The sequence below is a fragment of the Lutjanus erythropterus genome, chromosome 15, assembly GCF_056507025.1.
Source record: "Lutjanus erythropterus isolate fLutEry1 chromosome 15, fLutEry1.hap2, whole genome shotgun sequence".
Taxonomy (NCBI): Eukaryota; Metazoa; Chordata; class Actinopteri; order Lutjaniformes; family Lutjanidae; genus Lutjanus; species Lutjanus erythropterus.
In genome coordinates, this window is record NC_139331.1 from 14,412,741 (window position 1) to 14,430,646 (window position 17,906).

Sequence of the window (17,906 nt, forward strand, 5' to 3'; positions counted from 1 at the left end):
CTGTGACCACTAGGTCGCACTAGAGTCCCAGAAACCTGAACATGGAAACTGAATCCATCAAAGCCTAGAATACAGACACAAGCAGCATTTTAAAGACACTGATAGATAGATGATGATTAACTCACAAAACAGGGTTATTATATTGTTAGTCATTAGTATTGTTACTTAAAAATGTGTTACACAACTCACATGATAAAAATATTTATCACACTGTCACCTCAGAGAGTTATTTTGATCATATTGTTAACAAATTAATTGTTTATGTGGACGTGTAAAGACATGTAGAGACAGCAACACATTTGTTAGACATATATTTATACAATATATAATAAAAATTATAACACGTCACAAAAGAATTGAATAAATATTACTGTACCTTATAGAAACTGTAATAGCACATACATTAGACATAAATGTATAAATTGTTGTGACAAAAGATTATAATACAAAGTAATGATGCATAGATTTATCCTGTATTATAATAAAAATGCTAATAAATTTAAACAGAATTGAAAGAATATTATATCCAAAAGCTGTAACACATGTTATTATTGCATTATGATTATGACGCACACATATTATAGTTTATAGCAATAGAAATAATAAATTAGTGCATAATCCCGATAATTGAATACTAAATACTCACTGTGACACACATGTAAGAAATGATTATGATAAAAACTGAGAAAAATTACAAAATAATCCTGATTGACTAAATATTATGTTATACTGACTGTAACATATACATAAAAGACATATAATTACTCCAATTTAGTAGATAAATAAATGTGACATGTCTTGAAAGGTGAGAAAGATGATGTTATAATAACATTAGATAAGAAAAGTGTGAATACTCTGGGTGATTACATCGTCAGTCAAGGCAGAAATAAACAGCTGATAGGAATATTTATTACATTATCAATATATCACTGACAGGATCACTTGCAGTTGTTGCTTATTATTCATGATACATCTGCTCCTAAAATCACACCGTGTTGTTTACATTGTCTTTAAAAGGGGCACATTATAAACTCTGGGGAACAAGATACAGATTTTAAAATGAATAGTCACAACTGAAGCAGCAAAGGCTGAGATATCCTGACGATTTGGTCTCTCTCGTCAATTTTTTTGTGGTCCTAATTGCTGTGTACATTTCCACACAGCATTTGGATGGCGTCTTTCACCAGACCCTTCCTGCCTTTTAAACCCCAAGTTTTTAAACACAGGCTTTTTGTTAAAATGTTGACCCTCGTAATCCTGATGACATCAGAATGACATATTCAGGGTTAATTTTTACAAATTCGTTTAGCCTCCTCCATCATTGTTCATTATGACTAAACTGAACTTCACGAAGTGCCCCTTTAACTCGTCACTTCAGGTCCACACTGTGGACAGACCTGAAGACCTTTTTCATGTCAGCCATACTGATATGAAATCGTAGTGTAAACACAGGTGTTACTAATGATAATCAAGGTCCTGTTCCATTTAGTGTATCAGAGCCTTTCCGGTGAGCCAGCCTGCACAATAGCGAACCCTGACCCTGTTTGACCTGAGCGCACAGAATCTGAATTAGTATCACTGGTTATACCAACGATTTCATGTCAAAACGTCTGCTTGGATAATGGTGTGTAGAGACAGAGCGTTATGTAGTGAGGACATATTATCAGCCTAACTTTGTTCCTGTGTCTTCTCTCCTCTGCCTGCAGCCATTAGACATGAACTCAGTCGAGTTAGCACGACATAATCTTTAAGAGCCACTTCCCCCAACATGAACCACCTTTTCGAAACGTTGCCCCTGCAGTAGCTGCTGTGGCCCTGAGGAGGAAGAGGAGGAGGAGGAGGAGAAAGAGACGTCAGGAACGGAGGCCCAAACTGTGACATCTACTCATTCTGTTCGGCTGCGGTGTTGAAGCAATGCGGCAACGTTGCTGTAACACCTCAGACGTGTCTGTGTAACGTTTGGTTTGTTTGTCTGGAGAGATGGACATGACCGGGGCACACTCTCGCACTGATTACTCTGATTTCTTAACATTTCCTGTCTGTTTGTTCGCCCACTTCGCCCCTCTGTCCTCGGCCTGAAGGAAAATGGATAAAATTCTGATGATTTTATTTGTTTTGCTTTTTTCACAAGTTTGTTTAAAGGTTTTTTTGTATTATTACTATCATTTTCATTATTATTACTATCATTTTTATGATTGTCAATGTAATGTTAACATGAGTAGTAGTAGTGTAGTGAGTGCAATGGTAATAATGAGGAAATGATAATGAGAATATGATAGTAATGATAATGTTGATCATTATTATTGCACATCATTTTATGTCAGCCTTTTGTATTTTATATTGGTTTGTTTTTGTTTTAGATACAAGCACATCCAAAAAATGTTTTCTCATCATCTAACCTGGAACATTTTTTAAAGGTTTTTTATCCTTTTCGTCAACACAGATGTGTGTGGAACCATGGCATTAAAAAACAGGCTGTGACCTGAAACTGAGGGTGAAAGAAACTTCTTTGGATATTGCCATCTTATAAACAACAACAAAAAAAACTTAAATAATACACCAGAGTATTTGTGATCATGTTGTTAATAAAATGTTTATTGGCTGCAAGGATATGGTGAAATGTTGTTAATTTTATTCTCTCCTTTTATGACAAAAGTGCTTCCTGGTTTGACAACAACAACGACAAAAAAAAAGAAACGCACTAAGTTTAAAATGAATTCAAATAAAACTGTGAACAATGTCTTGGATAAACAAGGACGTCTCTTTTCCTTTTTGTGTTTGGGTGTTATTTTGATGCCTGTCTGGTGCTTTTGTCTGACTGTAATTTTTATTTTCTGTTCTTTTTTTTTCCCTGACACAAAAACACGTGCTGTGCTTACTGAAGAAGTGCCATAAATGTCAGCTGGTGCAGCGAGTGTGAAACATCTGAGCTGTTTCTGCTACCTTATTGTGTTAGTCAAGTGTTGAAGACAATGTTGGATGCTGTTAAAGTATCCTGCAAAAATATTTACTAAATAGATTAAAAAGATGAACCCCAAAAACATAAATTAATTTAGTAGGGGAGACCAGGGACAATTGTAACATTTTTCGCAATTTCCTTAATAACTCACACATTACTTAAAATACACTAGTCATCTTTTGCTATGAGAAACATATACATGTTCACTAATCAATAATACAGTTTATATATTTTCACTAATAAGGACAAGACTTTAATATTAAATTTAATGCAAGAAATCATATCTTATCATACTCATATCTTAATAATCTCACTTAAGATTGTTTTTAAATGGTTCAGATTCAATCAAAACAAAACTCTTTTTATATTTTTGCAGAAAACTTTGGGCAGATAATCTATTGATAACTAGATTTTAAAAAGTAGTTCTCATTTGTCTTTACTGAAACTGTTTTTTTTTTAATCAATAGCTCTGTAATAATATACACAGCTTTTTCCGTGTACATATAATATTTGGCGGGTTGACTAAAATACCGCAGGTTGCCTTATCAGTAACAATCTCCTGAGAAAATACATTGGCCAACACAAACCACAGAAATTACTTTTCGGTTTGAGACAATAAAAGAAAGTGTTATTTGCAGTGTTCATAAATATTGATATAGATGACATCAAATGCACAAACTGCTGAAGCATCATCACTGTCTGAATGTGGACACAGGTGCAACATGCTGGGAAGCTTGAATCCACAGAGAGCAGTGAAGCAGCAGCAGTGTTTTCTTTAATTGGCCACCCATATATGTCTACAGCCAGTAGGCTTCAGCTATATTTAGACTTAGATTTGATCATCATTATGTAAATCTAATAATAGACATAAACTGATGCAGCGAGGCCAGAATAGACCTTTTCACAGCAGCCATATTGATACGAAACAGTGGGATAAACACAGGTGTTACCAATGATACTGATCAGGGTCCCGTTTTATTTAGTGTGGTGGAGCCTTTCCACTGAGCAGCACCCTGACTCTGTTTCACCTTAATATAACATAACTTTGATTAGTATCATTGGTAACACCTGTGTTTACACTACTATTTCATATTAATATGTCTGCTATGAAGAAAAACTATTGATTTGTCTCTGTACTGCAGGCTATACTTGAAGTCACAGAACAGATATTCACATTCATGCTGAATTCTTTGGTGAGCTGCTGGTCAGGATAAGCTTTATGTGATTATTACATAATTTTAGGATTCTGTCACTTATGATGGACATTTGCCCTTTTAGACAAAGGTGAAAGAAGAGCTCATATCCTTTACTGAAGCAAAAGTAATCATCTCACAGTATAGACATACTCTGTTACAAGTACAAGTCCTGCATTTAAAACTTCACTTCAGTGTGCATTGTATATTAGCATGAAAACATACCTGAAGTACCCTAAGTATGTAAGTACTCATTGTGCTGAATGGCCTGTTTTAGAATGTGTTTTATATAATTGGATTATAATTATAGATGCATTAATTAATTAACTTTAATGTAAAGGTGGAGCTCATTTTGCTTGGCAGCTTGTGAATTCCCCAATGAGGATCAATAAAGTTTCATCTTCATCAATAATACAACATTAATTTGTTGACTATATTATACTGTATGTTGTTGTAATAATAATAATAATGATCAGAATGTCTATAAGATTAATTTAAAACCCACACTTAGTTTTATTTTGTTTTTTATGTTGCAATAAATGCGATGTTTATTTGCAGTGTTATTATTTCAATATGTTTTGATTTATTTTTATACATATTTTCATGTTGACTTGTTAGGAAATCAGTTTGTATAAGTATTGCAAGCCCCTGTAAAGAAAGTGTCAACCTATGTTGCAATAGGTTTCAAAAAGAAATTCCAAAAAATATATATATAATCAATGCCACAAGTCAAGTTCAATCATAGTTGCACCTGTAATTACTGGAATGTAAATTACTGGACCAGATGTTCAGCTCATTGATATCATTGTGTAATTTACCCGTTAAATCATCAGTATTTAAAAATATAAATGATCAGATTATTATGTTGCGACAAAAATAAGTAAACCTCACCCCAAACCTAAACCAGCAAAGTTTGGGAACCCCCCATGGCACCACCAGTAGCACAGCTATCACTGGGTTCACCCAAGTCTCGCGATGTTTGGATATTAGCGAGCATAGTGGCCACGAGAACTGGCGTGGGCCGGAGTGAAGAGAGTTGTTATCGAAGAAGAGGGAGAGCAGACAGAGGCAGGAGCAGAGCTGGGGGTGTGTGAGTGTGTTTGTGAGGTCCAAAAACAGGAGCACAACACGGCGTGAATGAGAGAGGCAAGCTGGCGGAATTCAACATGGCATCCGGAGATACGCTGTACATTGAGACAGACGGCTCGGAGATGCCGGCCGAGATCGTGGAGCTCCACGAGATAGAGGTGGAAACGATACCGGTGGAGACTATCGAGACCACAGTGGTCGGCGGGGATGACGACGACGACGACGGGCAGCCCATGATCGCGCTCCAGCCGCTGGTCACGGACGACCCCAGCTCGATCCACCATCACCAGGAGGTGATCCTGGTTCAGACCCGGGAGGAGGTGGTCGGCGGGGACGACTCGGATCTGCACACGGACGGCGGCAGCGGGTTCGAGGACCAGATCCTCATCCCGGTACCGGCTCCGGGGGTAGAGGACGAGTACATTGAACAGACTCTGGTGACTGTGGCCGGGAAGAGCTCAGTGGGTCGGGTGAAACGGGGAGGCGGCACTGGGGGCAAGAAAGCGGGCAAAAAAAGCTATTTAAGTGGCGCGGAGGCTGGAGGAAGAAAATGGGAACAGAAGCAGGTGCAAATAAAGACACTGGAGGGGGAATTTTCTGTTACAATGTGGGCTTCGGGTAAGTAACGTAAGTCTGTCAGATCCGTTGTTAGCCGTTGCATGAGGCCTCGTTGCCAGGGCGTTGTCCTGCTGCACCAGACTAGTTCCTGGAGAGGTCCGTTGCACCGCTGTGAAAAGCGACAAATAATGCATGTTTTCGATGCAGAACCCTATTGTATCTTAGCGAAATGTTTTTGTTTTGAACGGAGGCCATGTTTTAGGTGTTGCTGGGCGCCGCCATATTCCCCGAGACTAGTAAGTATGGCGGCGGCCCCGAAAAAATGGCGATAGTCGCGGTGAGGCAGAGATGGCGGCGGTGCTTGGGGGAGATAGAGACAGCTGGGTTTGGGATACACGCAGGCCGCATAACTGTGGCGAAGTCGGGGCTCGAATGTAGCTGGTGTACCACCGGAGGGTCGTATGAAGCGTCTAAAAGTTTAATAGGCGTGAAATTTTGAGTAAGAAACTATTTAGCAAGTAAATGATTTAGCTGTTAGCTGTGGCTGCTGGTGGCAGTTGAGCAGACAGCTGTACGTCTGCGTCAGGCTAACTGCTCCTGCTGCCTCTGTGCGCTGTGGTAGTGCTGCGTGCCCAGGTGGTAAACCATCAATATTCAGACAGTCACAAGCTTTTATTTTCACAGATTGCCCATATTATTTTCATAGACAGATGTAAGAACTCTGATTAACATGTTCTTTACTGATAGTCTGTCTGTTCATGTTGTTTTTCAGGACACTGTCAGCTATCTGGAGCTAATTTTAGTGCACCCTGCTGGTTGGTTTAAAGTAGGGTCCAATAGTTTTGTCTTCTTATTTTTACACATTCATTTAGAGAGGCCTTCAAATATTGTATTTTCTCGACAAATACCGCTTTCATAAATTAAGATGTCTCCAAACCAGGCCTTAGAGTTCTTCCCTTCTTCTGTACCTTTAAAAAAGTGTATTGTCACACTTAAATGAAGCCAAGAATCTCTTATTAGAGTAAAATTGTTAAATATTATTTATTGGATTTGACTGATACCAAAGTTTTAGGACAGAAAATCAATATTTGGTAGTAAACAAATATTATATTGATTGTAGAGCTTGACCAACATATTTTTTGAGACTGGTACTGATTTTAGAGGGGGAAAATTGACAGATGGGTGGCCACTATAGTGCTTTTATGAACTTGAATAAAATTAGACTTTTTGTGTGTTTTTTTGCACCAATATGACTATGCAAAGGTACTCAGAAGACTGTTTTCTTAAACACCTTTATCAATCAATCATTATTATTATTATATATTGTTTAACATGTAAAAAGTTAACACACATATGTCAGTCAATCATAGAAATTAACACTGTGGAAAATAAAGAATACATAATTAAATAAATGGCTAAATATACATTAGTACAGTTCAGTATCAGTCAACTGCTGAATATTCTAATACTGTTAGTCAATTAGTGGCTGGTTGTAGAAACAAGAGGCAGCTTCTCAGCATTTATACCTGACAGGGAGCTCCTTGTGTCCCCATAAATATTCTAACTGAGCTAGATCTTAATCACCCCAAGCATAGTTTTCTGCATTATATGTTATGTGAAAAGTTTTCATATCTGTGCCTATTGGTAAATATATAAGCCAATATCTGTCTTTGGTCTGTGTCGGCCAACCAATATATCAGTCAGGCTCTAATTGATATGTTGACTGATATTCTTTTTATAGGTAATAATATACAAAATATAGAATACAGACATAAACAGACTTTTTTTTGCAGTTCTCCCTAAAAAGTGGTGAACACTTGTGACCAAGATGTATAATGAAGGAGGGAAATTTTACAGTTTTAACAATGAAATATAATATATATATATTAAACCTGATTTCAGAAAAGGGATCGAATATACATAAAATGCTGACTAATAAACTAAATACAGTCTGCATGTTTTTTATTTTTTTTGTTATGGAGGGTTCTCATATTGTTATATAAGCACATAGTGGTCCACATGTACATCATGCACTGATATAGGCAAATATAACCCATTATCGGCCAGAAATATTAGCTGGTCTCCATTATTTTGAAATAAAATTTAAATTATTTTTATTAGGCTTCTTGTAGCCCTGCTTAACTGTTTCTAGTTTATTTTTAGTCTGCACATTTGCCGTCTTTAACTTAAGTTATCAAGGTATAATTTGCAGTGTACAGTTCTGCATAATGTGTGGAAATTTGTCTTTTTGCTATTAACCATCATCCTACTGACATATTTAACATGTAAGCACTGCAGCCTGGAAACCCCAAGAATTAATTACTGTAACAAACAACCATAACAGCAACATGCTTCTCTAAACAGAATTCATTATATAATTAATGTCATCTGATGAAAAAAAAATCAGATTATGATTATGTTAGGAAAGTTAGTTAATTTGCATAATGTCTAGATTGAAAATAAGCAGAGCAAATGAGAAAATCTGTGCCTGCTGCATTTGTGTCTATCTCCTTCAAAATAACTCTGAGTGTCCCCAAGATAGTGTGTGATACTTCAAATCAGGACCAATGACAAACATGAACCCAATAAATAGTAGTTTAAAAAGTACTAATTCACACAGAAACAGAAAACGATGATATGAGTGATGCAGTAATAAAAAAGTGAACTGATACAATAAAGCACCTGTGAGTTATAACAAAAAGTTGGCTATGTCTCTGGGCAGGATTAAGGTTAATGTGCATCTAAAGTAATTATGCAACAATTATAATAAAATCTCATAGCCGGGGCAGCTGCAGATGTGTTTCCCTCCCTCAGACTTGTAGCTAAGGAAAAACCAGTATGTTATCGGTTCAGTCTCTGTAATGTGTTTCTAGATGACAATAAAGACATTGACCATGAGTCGGTGGTGGAGGAGCAGATCGTCGGGGAAAACTCCCCTCCGGATTACTCCGAGTACATGACAGGGAAGAAGCTGCCCCCTGGTGGCATCCCTGGGATCGACCTCTCAGACCCCAAACAGCTGGCCGAATTTGCCAGGTGAGTGTGACTCAGGGTCTCTGCATCCTTTGTTCATAAATGTGAACAGGCCTGCTAACTGAGGAAAAAACAATTGTGCACAGCTCAAATGCACATGCAAAAAGATATTGCTGTTAAATTTCAAAGGTGAAATATAGTTCGTCATGCAAAAAAAATGCATCCTATTTTTTTCTTTTTCATTTTTGTGTTTATTGGATTTTTGTGTCTGTTTTTTTTCTCGTCAAGATTTAAGATTCAGAGGTTTATACAGTATTGTGCAAAAGATTAAGGCAGGTGTGAAGAAATGCTGAAGAATGCTTTCAAAAATATAGAATGTAATTATTTTTATAAATTTACAAAATGCAAAGTGACCGAACAGAAAAAAACTAAATCAAATCAATATTTGGTGTGACCACCATTTGTCTTCAAAACAGCATTTATTCCTCTAGGTACACTTGCACACAGTTTTTGAAGGAACTTGGCAGGTAGGTTGTTCTACAAACATCTCAAACATCTTGGAGAACTAACCACAGATCTTCTGTGGATGTAAGTTGCCTCAGATCTTTCTGTCTCTTCATGTAATCCCAGACATACTTGATGATGTTGAGATGAGGGGTCTGTGGGGGCCATATCAACACTTTCAGGACTCCTTGTTCTTCTTTAAGCTGAAGGTAGTCCCTAATGACATGCTGCTGCAGAATGAATTTTGGGCCAATCTGGTATTGCATGATGGATAAGTATCTGTCTGTATTTCACAGCACTGGGGACACCATTAATCCTGACCAAATCCCCAACTCTATTTGCAGAAATGCAGGCCTAAACTTGCAAGGAAGCACTACCATGATTCAGTGTGGCCTGCCGACACTCATTGTGCTGCTCTCCAACCCTTCGGCAAACAAACTGCCTTTGCTACAGCCAAATACTTCAAATTTTGACTCATCAGTCCAGAGCACCTGCTGCCATTTTTCTGTACCCCAGTTCCTATTTTTTCGTGCATAGTTGAGTCGCTTGGCCTTGTTTTCACGTCGGAGGTATGGCTTTTTGGCCACAGTGCTTCCATGAAGACCACTTCTGGCCAGACTTCTCTGGACAGTAGATGGGTGTACCTGAGTCCCACTAGTTTCTGCTAGTTCTGAGCTGATTGCACTGCTGGACATCTTCTGATTTTGAAGAGAAGTAAGCATAATGTGTCTTTCATCTGCTGCACTAAGTTTCCTTGGCTGACCTCTGTGTTTATGGTCCTCAGTGTTGCCCATTTCTCTGTGCTTCTTCAAAAGAGCTTGAACAGCACATGTTGAAACCCCAGCCTGCGATTGAAATCTTGGGAGAGACCTTGCTGATGCAGCATAACTACCTTGTCTCTTGTTGCTGTGCTCAGTTTTGTCATGGTGTCTGACCTGTGACATGAAGAACAGTTTGGCTGTTCCTGACCCAGTTTGAAGCCTCCTACACAACTGTTTGTGTTTCAGTTAATGACTGTGTTTCAACTTATATATGAAATTGATGATCATTAGCACCTGTTTGGTATAATTGGTTAATCATACACCTGACTATGAGCCTACAAAATCCCTGTGCAAGTGTACCTAGAAGAATTGATGCTGTTTTGAAGAAAAAGGGTGGTCACACCAAATATTGATTTGATCTAGATTTTGCTTCTGTTCACAAAAAATCCTTTACAGTTGATATATAGGCATTTTTGTCTGTCTGCATATTGATTTGTTTATGTACTGTTTTAACAAGCTATGTGTGTAGTATTTACTTAATAATATATATAATAATATGCAAAAGTAGACCAAAACTAAGTCTTCTGTAGACCCTTATTATATTATACTTGGTTAGAAAATGATAAACAAATGATTTAAGTGACAACAACAGAAGTTAAAAAAAGAAAAGGCCTTAAATGCTGTCAGTAAAATATTTAGCCAGGGTAGCAACTAACAGTTACTTTGATTTTGGGCTGCAAATAGATATTATTTTCATTATCTGTTAATATGTTGATCATTTTCTTGATTAATCAATCAGTTGTTTGGTCCATAAAATGTCAATCAATGTTTCCCAAAGCCCAAGCTGGCAACCAATTTAATAATCAATTAATCATTGCAGTTCTATTTTCATTACTGCTTATTCACCCAATTATTTTGTCACTTAATTGTATAGTCTGTAAAATGTCAGAAAATAGTTCAAATTGCTCATCAGAATTCCAATAAAATGTAAGTTGACTCCCTCATATTGCTTGTTTTGTTTAACCAGGAGCTTGAAACACAAAAATAGAAAAACAAATATTAACACTTTAGGAGCTGTAACCAGTGACTTTTTGACACCTTTGCAAAACAAAAGACTGCGCATGAGCAGCCTTGCAAGTAGGTCAGCTAAAAGCAGTGAGACTAGTGTATGTTCACAGATTTATGTATTTATTTACAATAACTTATGCTTCCATAGAAGGGATGGCTTTGTGGCTGATGATGATGGCCCTATTTGTCTGTTGTTGTTTGTTAAAAACACAAAAACCCTTTTTTCTCAACAGGATGAAGCCCAGAAAAGTCAAAGAGGACGATGCTCCCCGGACGATAGCTTGCCCTCATAAAGTGAGTTTAATGATGCTGCCCTTAGAGGAACTTTGCCACCACTTTGCTCCGAAAATAGGGGTTCACAGTTCCTGATGGGTTGAATAGTCTTACATTGCTGCTTTCTGTGTAATTGGAAGTTTCTGTAAAGGTTATTTAAAAATGAAGAAAGTGTTTAGAATGTATTGATTTTCATGTACTTACAACTAAACCTCATCTGAAGTCTATATGTTTAGCTAATGTAAAGGCTTTTATTTGTTCACAAAGGAGTCTGTCATTGCAGTGAGAAGCTGTGAACTGTACAATACTGCTTCTGGGAAAAATAGAGGCAGCTCCACTTCTTTTCAGGATTTAAACCCGATTAAAGGGAGCTATACAAAATGCTGACGACACTTGACATTCACAGTGTATTTGTGTACAAGATAAGAAAAAACCTTTTTGATGCACCACTTCAGTTTACAAGCCTGAGAAGAGCCTGACATTATTTGCTTGCCTGTCCTGTTTGTCAACTCTGCTGCACTCTCTCTGGTCCCCAGGGCTGCACAAAGATGTTCAGGGATAACTCAGCTATGAGGAAGCATCTCCACACCCACGGCCCCCGCGTGCACGTCTGCGCCGAGTGTGGCAAGGCGTTCGTCGAGAGCTCCAAACTCAAACGTCACCAACTTGTTCACACAGGGGAGAAACCCTTCCAGGTTGGCATCTGGACGAACTTCACACTTCACCCCCGCGCACAGATACACTCACACTATTTTTACATTTTTTAAGCGCATAAGCCCATCACAGTTTGGAGCCAAATTCAAGCCAAGGAGAATGGGATAATAAGTAATATCTGGCTCATGGTGTTCAAAATTTATCACTCACCAAGTACCAAACGCCAGTAAAACTTTTCTTTTGTCTTTGGTGGATAAATCAGAGGTCATCACACTTCACTCTGGCTGGTAGCATTTTGATTCTTTGTATGATCCTAAACTTTGAGACTTTGTTCATGATTTGAATTAGCTCTTCATAAACACTAGCGCATCTCAATGACAATAATATATATTGGCTGGTGTCTTGCCACTCAGATCAGCCTTTTTCAACCGACCACTTGGCAAGCTCCGCCCCCTTAATTACTACTTCTACACCTTTCAAGCTTTTTGTTGTCAAGGCTTAAAGTTCTCAGGCATGCAGCACTTTTAAGTTCATTTAAACCTTAATGCAATGAATTGTACACATTTTCTCCTGGACAACTTTTCAGGCGTTGTTTCAGTAATCCCTGTGCATAAATGCAATTTACAATGACAGCGATGGCAGATTTACCATCAGTATTCTTAACTTTTTGGAAACAGTGGTTCTTTTATTTCGCAAAGATGCAGACAATAGCAGACTTCTCCTTGTGGGCCCACAGCTGTCGATTTTGTGGGCTGAAATGACAGCTGTCGCCAGCAGAGTTTACAGTAACAGCTGTGGCTAAGTAGCTATCTAATTAAGCTAATGTTGGCTCCACGAGTTTCTGTTTCATAACTTAAAATGAGAATCCTGTAAGAAAAAAAAAAGTTAATGTATTATGTATTTGATGGCTACATATGATATATGATATTGTCCTAAAAGACTGAGACCAAAGCTGCTTGTCCCAAGTGAGAAGTTAGCATCCTCACAAACTGATTGAAAACGACAGTCAGTATTCTTTTTGTATTGCAGTTTAGAGCTAATTAGACATAACAGTAGTATGATAAGGGAAAATGTAAGATCAGACTGTTATTTTGTTCTAACATCACCCTGTTTGGCTGCCTTGTCTTATTCCAATTAAACAATATGTTTCAATTTAACATTACAAGAGAAGAAGGTTGTAGGATAATTACTAAGCACTTCCACAAATCCAATAAATTGCTGGACAGAGTTGCTTTCATACAGTGGGGCAATACTACACAGTTGATGTGCTAATCAAGAATTAGGCTGTTTAATTTTGGGTTTATTTAGAAACTCCAAACTATGCACTGTGGCTTTATGATGAGCTCTTTTGCCTTGGGTGCAACGTTCAGCCACTGCTGTAGGTTTTAAGCTAATTAGCCAGATATGCTAACATTTGCATCTTATTTAGAGCAAATAAATTCACTGTTTATTCCATTCCATACTCTTATGCTCTTGTGTTTTTGATTTAGGGAAGCTTTAAAATGCTTTCCAACTCATAAAATGCAGTGTATAGCTTTTATCACAGTCTCTCACACACACCACTTCAGCATGTGGAGAAAACTGATGCTTGACAGGTCTGCCATTGCTACGCTGTGGCTGCACAATTGCTGATTTGGGCAGATGCTTAGCAAATAGTCCTTTTTCAAAACAGCCATATTGGTATTAAATAGGGTAAAAACAGGTGTTACCAATGATACTAATCAAGGTGATGTTCAACTCAGTGAGTCAACATGCACAATAGCAGCATCCTGATGCTCTTGGACCTGAATGGAACATGAAAACACTGCATTAAGACAGAATTTATGACCATTACACCAATAAGCAAGTGCATAACATGTAAAAATATATACTACTCGCATTGAAAATCAGCAATATCTAGAATAGAGTGGGCAGCATGTAGAAAAATGTAACATACAGCATACATACATAGATTCATAACATACAACTTTAAATCGTAAACCCACATCATTGACAATCAAAAATAATGTCAGTCAAGCAATATGACATAATCACAAGTAAGGCTTGGCTTAAGGCAACAAATCACAAGTCAGACTACAGTCTTTGTTAAGATGGACTTTGCATACTCTATGTGGTCTCTCCTAAAATTTATAGGCATGGATGAGAGCCACCATACATTATGTCCCTTTTTGTGTGTGTGCCAAATGCTTCTTCACTGGTTAGTTACTCTAAATGTAGTTAATGATGTTAGTGAGTAAATGACATGTGTGGCATTTGTGTCTGTAGATCGAAGTGAATCAGAAAAGAATCTTAGTGATGGTGTAACTTAAGATATTTAGTGTCAAAAATATGTCCCTACCATAAAACACCTGCTTTTAGAATGGAGTTTGGTTCAACAATGCCAAAACAGCTAAGTTAAATGTCTTGATGTTATAAAAGGGGACATATGTCAGAAATACATCACCTAAAATTCAGTAAAGTAGTTGCATGTCAAGTTTGTCTATGCTGATGGAGGCAGACTGAAAGGAGCCCCATCTCTTTAATTTTGTCTGTAATAATGCTGATTGTTGATCTGCAAAGACATAGTGTGATTGTTCACCTGACAGGCCAGAGGATTTGGGCTCCTAATAGGTAAAAAGTTATATTGTGTTCTTATGTCACACATTTAAATGCGCAAAGACCTCAGAATTTGTATTTACAAATTAGAGTGGTTGTTTTCACCCAAAAAGGCACGGGGCACAATTCAGGAGCAAAGTAGGAGGGATGCTCTCATCCAGGTCAAAGAAAACTACATAGTGACAGGGTTTGCACTTAAACCATGTTAAAATCAACTGAAAATCACACACTGTGTGACTGATGTGAAGACTGACTCCTCTGCTCCTCTTGTTTCTTTCAGTGTACCTTCGAAGGCTGCGGGAAACGGTTTTCTCTGGACTTCAACCTGCGCACGCACGTGCGGATCCACACTGGAGACCGACCCTACGTCTGCCCCTTCGACGGCTGCAATAAGAAGTTTGCGCAGTCGACCAACTTAAAGTCTCACATCCTCACACACGCCAAAGCCAAAAATAACCAATGAGAGCCCTTCCACCAGCGTCAGGCCACACAGATGGAAAAAAGCATCCTAGCGGCACACGTGAAACCTCTTTCAAAGACGGAATGAAAAGCTTGAGACTTATTGATTTATATAAAAAAATTGAAAGACTTAAAAACACTGAAATTCAGCTAGTTTTCCTGCGTCCCCTTTTCTTCTGCTGTCATATTGGATGAGGAACACAGTGGCTATTCCCCAGCGCCCCGGCCAACACGGCCCCTTTGTTTCTCCAGTGGCACTCGGCTGCCAGAAGATGGAACTCATGGACAAACATCAGAGACTTATTTTTACCAGAGTGAGGAGGAGAGAAGCAGCAATCTATTAGTATTTTTATTTTCTCACATAGCTTTTATTTTCCTCAAGTGTGCATATTGTACACTTGACTCAGGCTATGTTTAGTAAAATTGTGATTTTTTTTTTTTTTTTTTTCTCCTGCATTATGAGATCGTACCTATGATACAAAAGGCCCAGGGCCTGTTTGTGTGATCTGTTTCACATGTATGAGAAGTTTAAACAGCTGTATGTTTGCATTTCCATACCTTTGGTTGTATTTTTCTCTAACCACAACAATAACCTTGTATACTTGTATTGTATGGCTGTATTGAAATTACGTAGACAATAGATAGAGGTGTGATTTAAAGTGTTAACCAATTAAACTTTTAGTCATGAGTTGCTTTATATTTTCTATGAACTGTCTTTACACAGATGAATGAGTAATATAAACTTTACTCAGAACGTGTCTCAGTTAAAAGTATCTGAAGCGTACATCGAATTGACTGCAAGACCATCACTTTCTTTGTTAGAATGTAATGTACAGACGTCAACCATTAACTTCCTTTGTTGATATTTACACCCATGTATCTCAACTGCCCACAATAAAATGGGTCATTCCAGCCCTGTCGAAATATACACAAGCTTTTATTAAGTGTATCTTTTTTTTTTTTTTTACACTTCATTAGATTTTCACAAACAGCACTTAACATTCACATGACAAATAAAATAAAAATGCATTAAAATTAAACCTGCTAATAATCACCAACTTCATCTCACAATACTGTCTATATAAAGTGAAGCATGCATTGCTTCCAGTTTCACTCTGCTGTCCCAGTATACTCTCCAAGATAACTGGTGGAAGGACCTAATTCTTTTTTTAAGTAGCTCTAGATTTCCCTTTTTTTCTGAGGATATAAGATTCAGACTGTACAGATACTTCTAAAATCTAAATCTATTTCTAATCGTCCATGGTAGCACTATCATCTGTTTTGCCGGTAACATAGATCTAAAAAGATTCACTCTTTCTTTCCTCACTTTATGGTCTTTTGGATAAGAATGTGCTAATTATTTATTTAATGTTTATTTGTATAGGGACGCGTGTGTATCATAAACCAATACCACACACCACAGCATTTATGGCCCAAGCTAATTTGTCTATTCCTATATGGGGTGCAGCAACCAATAATGTAATAGCCAAGAATGTACAACATAATTCCAAAAAATTGTAATGTTGTGTAAAAACATAAATAAAAACAGAATGCAGTGATTAACAAATCATTTTTGACTTCTATTAATTGAAAACACGACAAACACAAGATATTTAGTGTTCAAACTGAAAAACTTTATTGTTTTTTGAAAATATAACCTAAATATTATGCAACACGTTTCAGAAGTGTTAGGACAGGGGTAACAACAGTTGTTGAATACTCACGCCTGTTTGGGACATTCAAAAGGTAAATCATCCGCAAAAGGCTCAGTCATTCACCAGCATGAATGGGACCAGGTTTGACATTTTGTGAAAAACTGCATGAGCAAATAGTCCAACTGCTTAAGAACAATGTTTCTCAACACAAACCAGCAAGCAATTCAGAGATTTCAGCATCTATAATCAATAATACCATTAAAATATACAGAGAGTCCAGAGAAAGGCCACGACCTTTGACACCTCAGACAGCCCTGGTTTAAAAAACTACATTAAATAATACATAATTGTATAAAGGATATTACATGGGGTCTGGAACACTTTGGAAAACCCTTGTCAGTATATACAGTTTTGGAGCTCTAATCGGGCCTGAAAAGTTGAACCCGACAAAGTCCAAACCTTAACAGTCTGTCAGAATCTGACCCGAACCCGACCCTCATTAGCGTATTTCAGCCCGAACCCGATTACATCCTAACTTTTTTTTTTGAACAGGTTTCCCTCCATGTGCCAAACAGTAGGAGTTGGCAGTGACAGGGAGAATACATAGGACACTTGGAGCCCCCTGCTATCATAGGGTACAGGAGAGATAAGCATAATCAAGGCCATCTGTTATTCCACAGAAAACTTCTAAATAATTTATTTAACTTTGAGATCAAATTTGAAGAAGGAGGCTATGGGATGTTCTGGAATAAATAGAGCAATTTGGGGAGTATATTCATTTTCACAACGTTGCTTCTTCCAATTAAGGAGATTTGAAGATAATTTTTTAATTGAGCTGGTAATCAAGTCCATAAAACTTTCATAATTAGAGTTCACCATATCTTTTATATTGGATAGTATATTTACAACTGAATATGCAAAATGATTTACAACTTTAAACTGAGAGTCTTATGCAGGCAGAAAGTTTTGAAGTTTAAGGTTTTGATTATCTAGTGTTAAAGTTAAAGAGTCAATATTATTCTTTAGCGTGCTTATCATTATCAATTCTACCTGACTTAAAATGATCATGCAAGTTTTGTTTGGCCCAGTTTATCCCATTTAATACATATTAGTATAATTTTTTTTAAAAAAAGTTAATTGGGAAATATCTTCATAATCAAGTCAT

At 37.4% G+C, this 17,906-nt stretch overlaps 2 protein-coding genes across 5 annotated transcripts in view; both read left to right on the forward strand.

Moving 5' to 3' along the window:
- evlb (Enah/Vasp-like b) overlaps positions 1–2,754 on the forward strand; it is a 67,297-nt gene extending 64,543 nt beyond the window's left edge. For all 3 annotated transcript variants that reach the window (XM_084737811.1, XM_084737810.1, XM_084737808.1), the window contains exon 13: positions 1,707–2,754. In XM_084737811.1, the coding sequence (XP_084593937.1) occupies positions 1,707–1,744 (38 nt within the window). In that variant the 3' untranslated portion in view covers positions 1,745–2,754. The remainder of the gene's footprint in view (positions 1–1,706) is intronic.
- Positions 2,755–5,149: 2,395 nt separating this feature from the next.
- Positions 5,150–16,019, forward strand: yy1b (YY1 transcription factor b). 2 transcript variants are annotated; one of them, XM_084737238.1, is made up of 5 exons: positions 5,150–5,859; positions 8,673–8,835; positions 11,339–11,399; positions 11,915–12,073; positions 14,908–16,019. In XM_084737238.1, exons 1-5 carry the CDS (start codon positions 5,319–5,321, stop codon positions 15,088–15,090), a joined length of 1,107 nt encoding a protein of 368 aa, XP_084593364.1. In that variant the 5' UTR covers positions 5,150–5,318; the 3' UTR covers positions 15,091–16,019. The 2 variants fall into 2 exon arrangements, with proteins under 2 accessions (XP_084593364.1, XP_084593365.1); XM_084737239.1 differs by having other exon boundaries at positions 5,152–5,859; positions 8,685–8,835.
- Positions 16,020–17,906: the final 1,887 nt, after the last annotated feature.

Coding starts and splice junctions, on each gene's coding strand:
- yy1b (XM_084737238.1), top strand. CDS start 5,319: ATGGCATCCGGAGATACGCTGTACATTGAGACAGACGGCTCGGAGATG. Junction 5,860..8,672: donor TGTTACAATGTGGGCTTCGG/GTAAGTAACGTA, acceptor ATGTGTTTCTAG/ATGACAATAAAGACATTGAC. Junction 12,074..14,907: donor CAGGGGAGAAACCCTTCCAG/GTTGGCATCTGG, acceptor TGTTTCTTTCAG/TGTACCTTCGAAGGCTGCGG.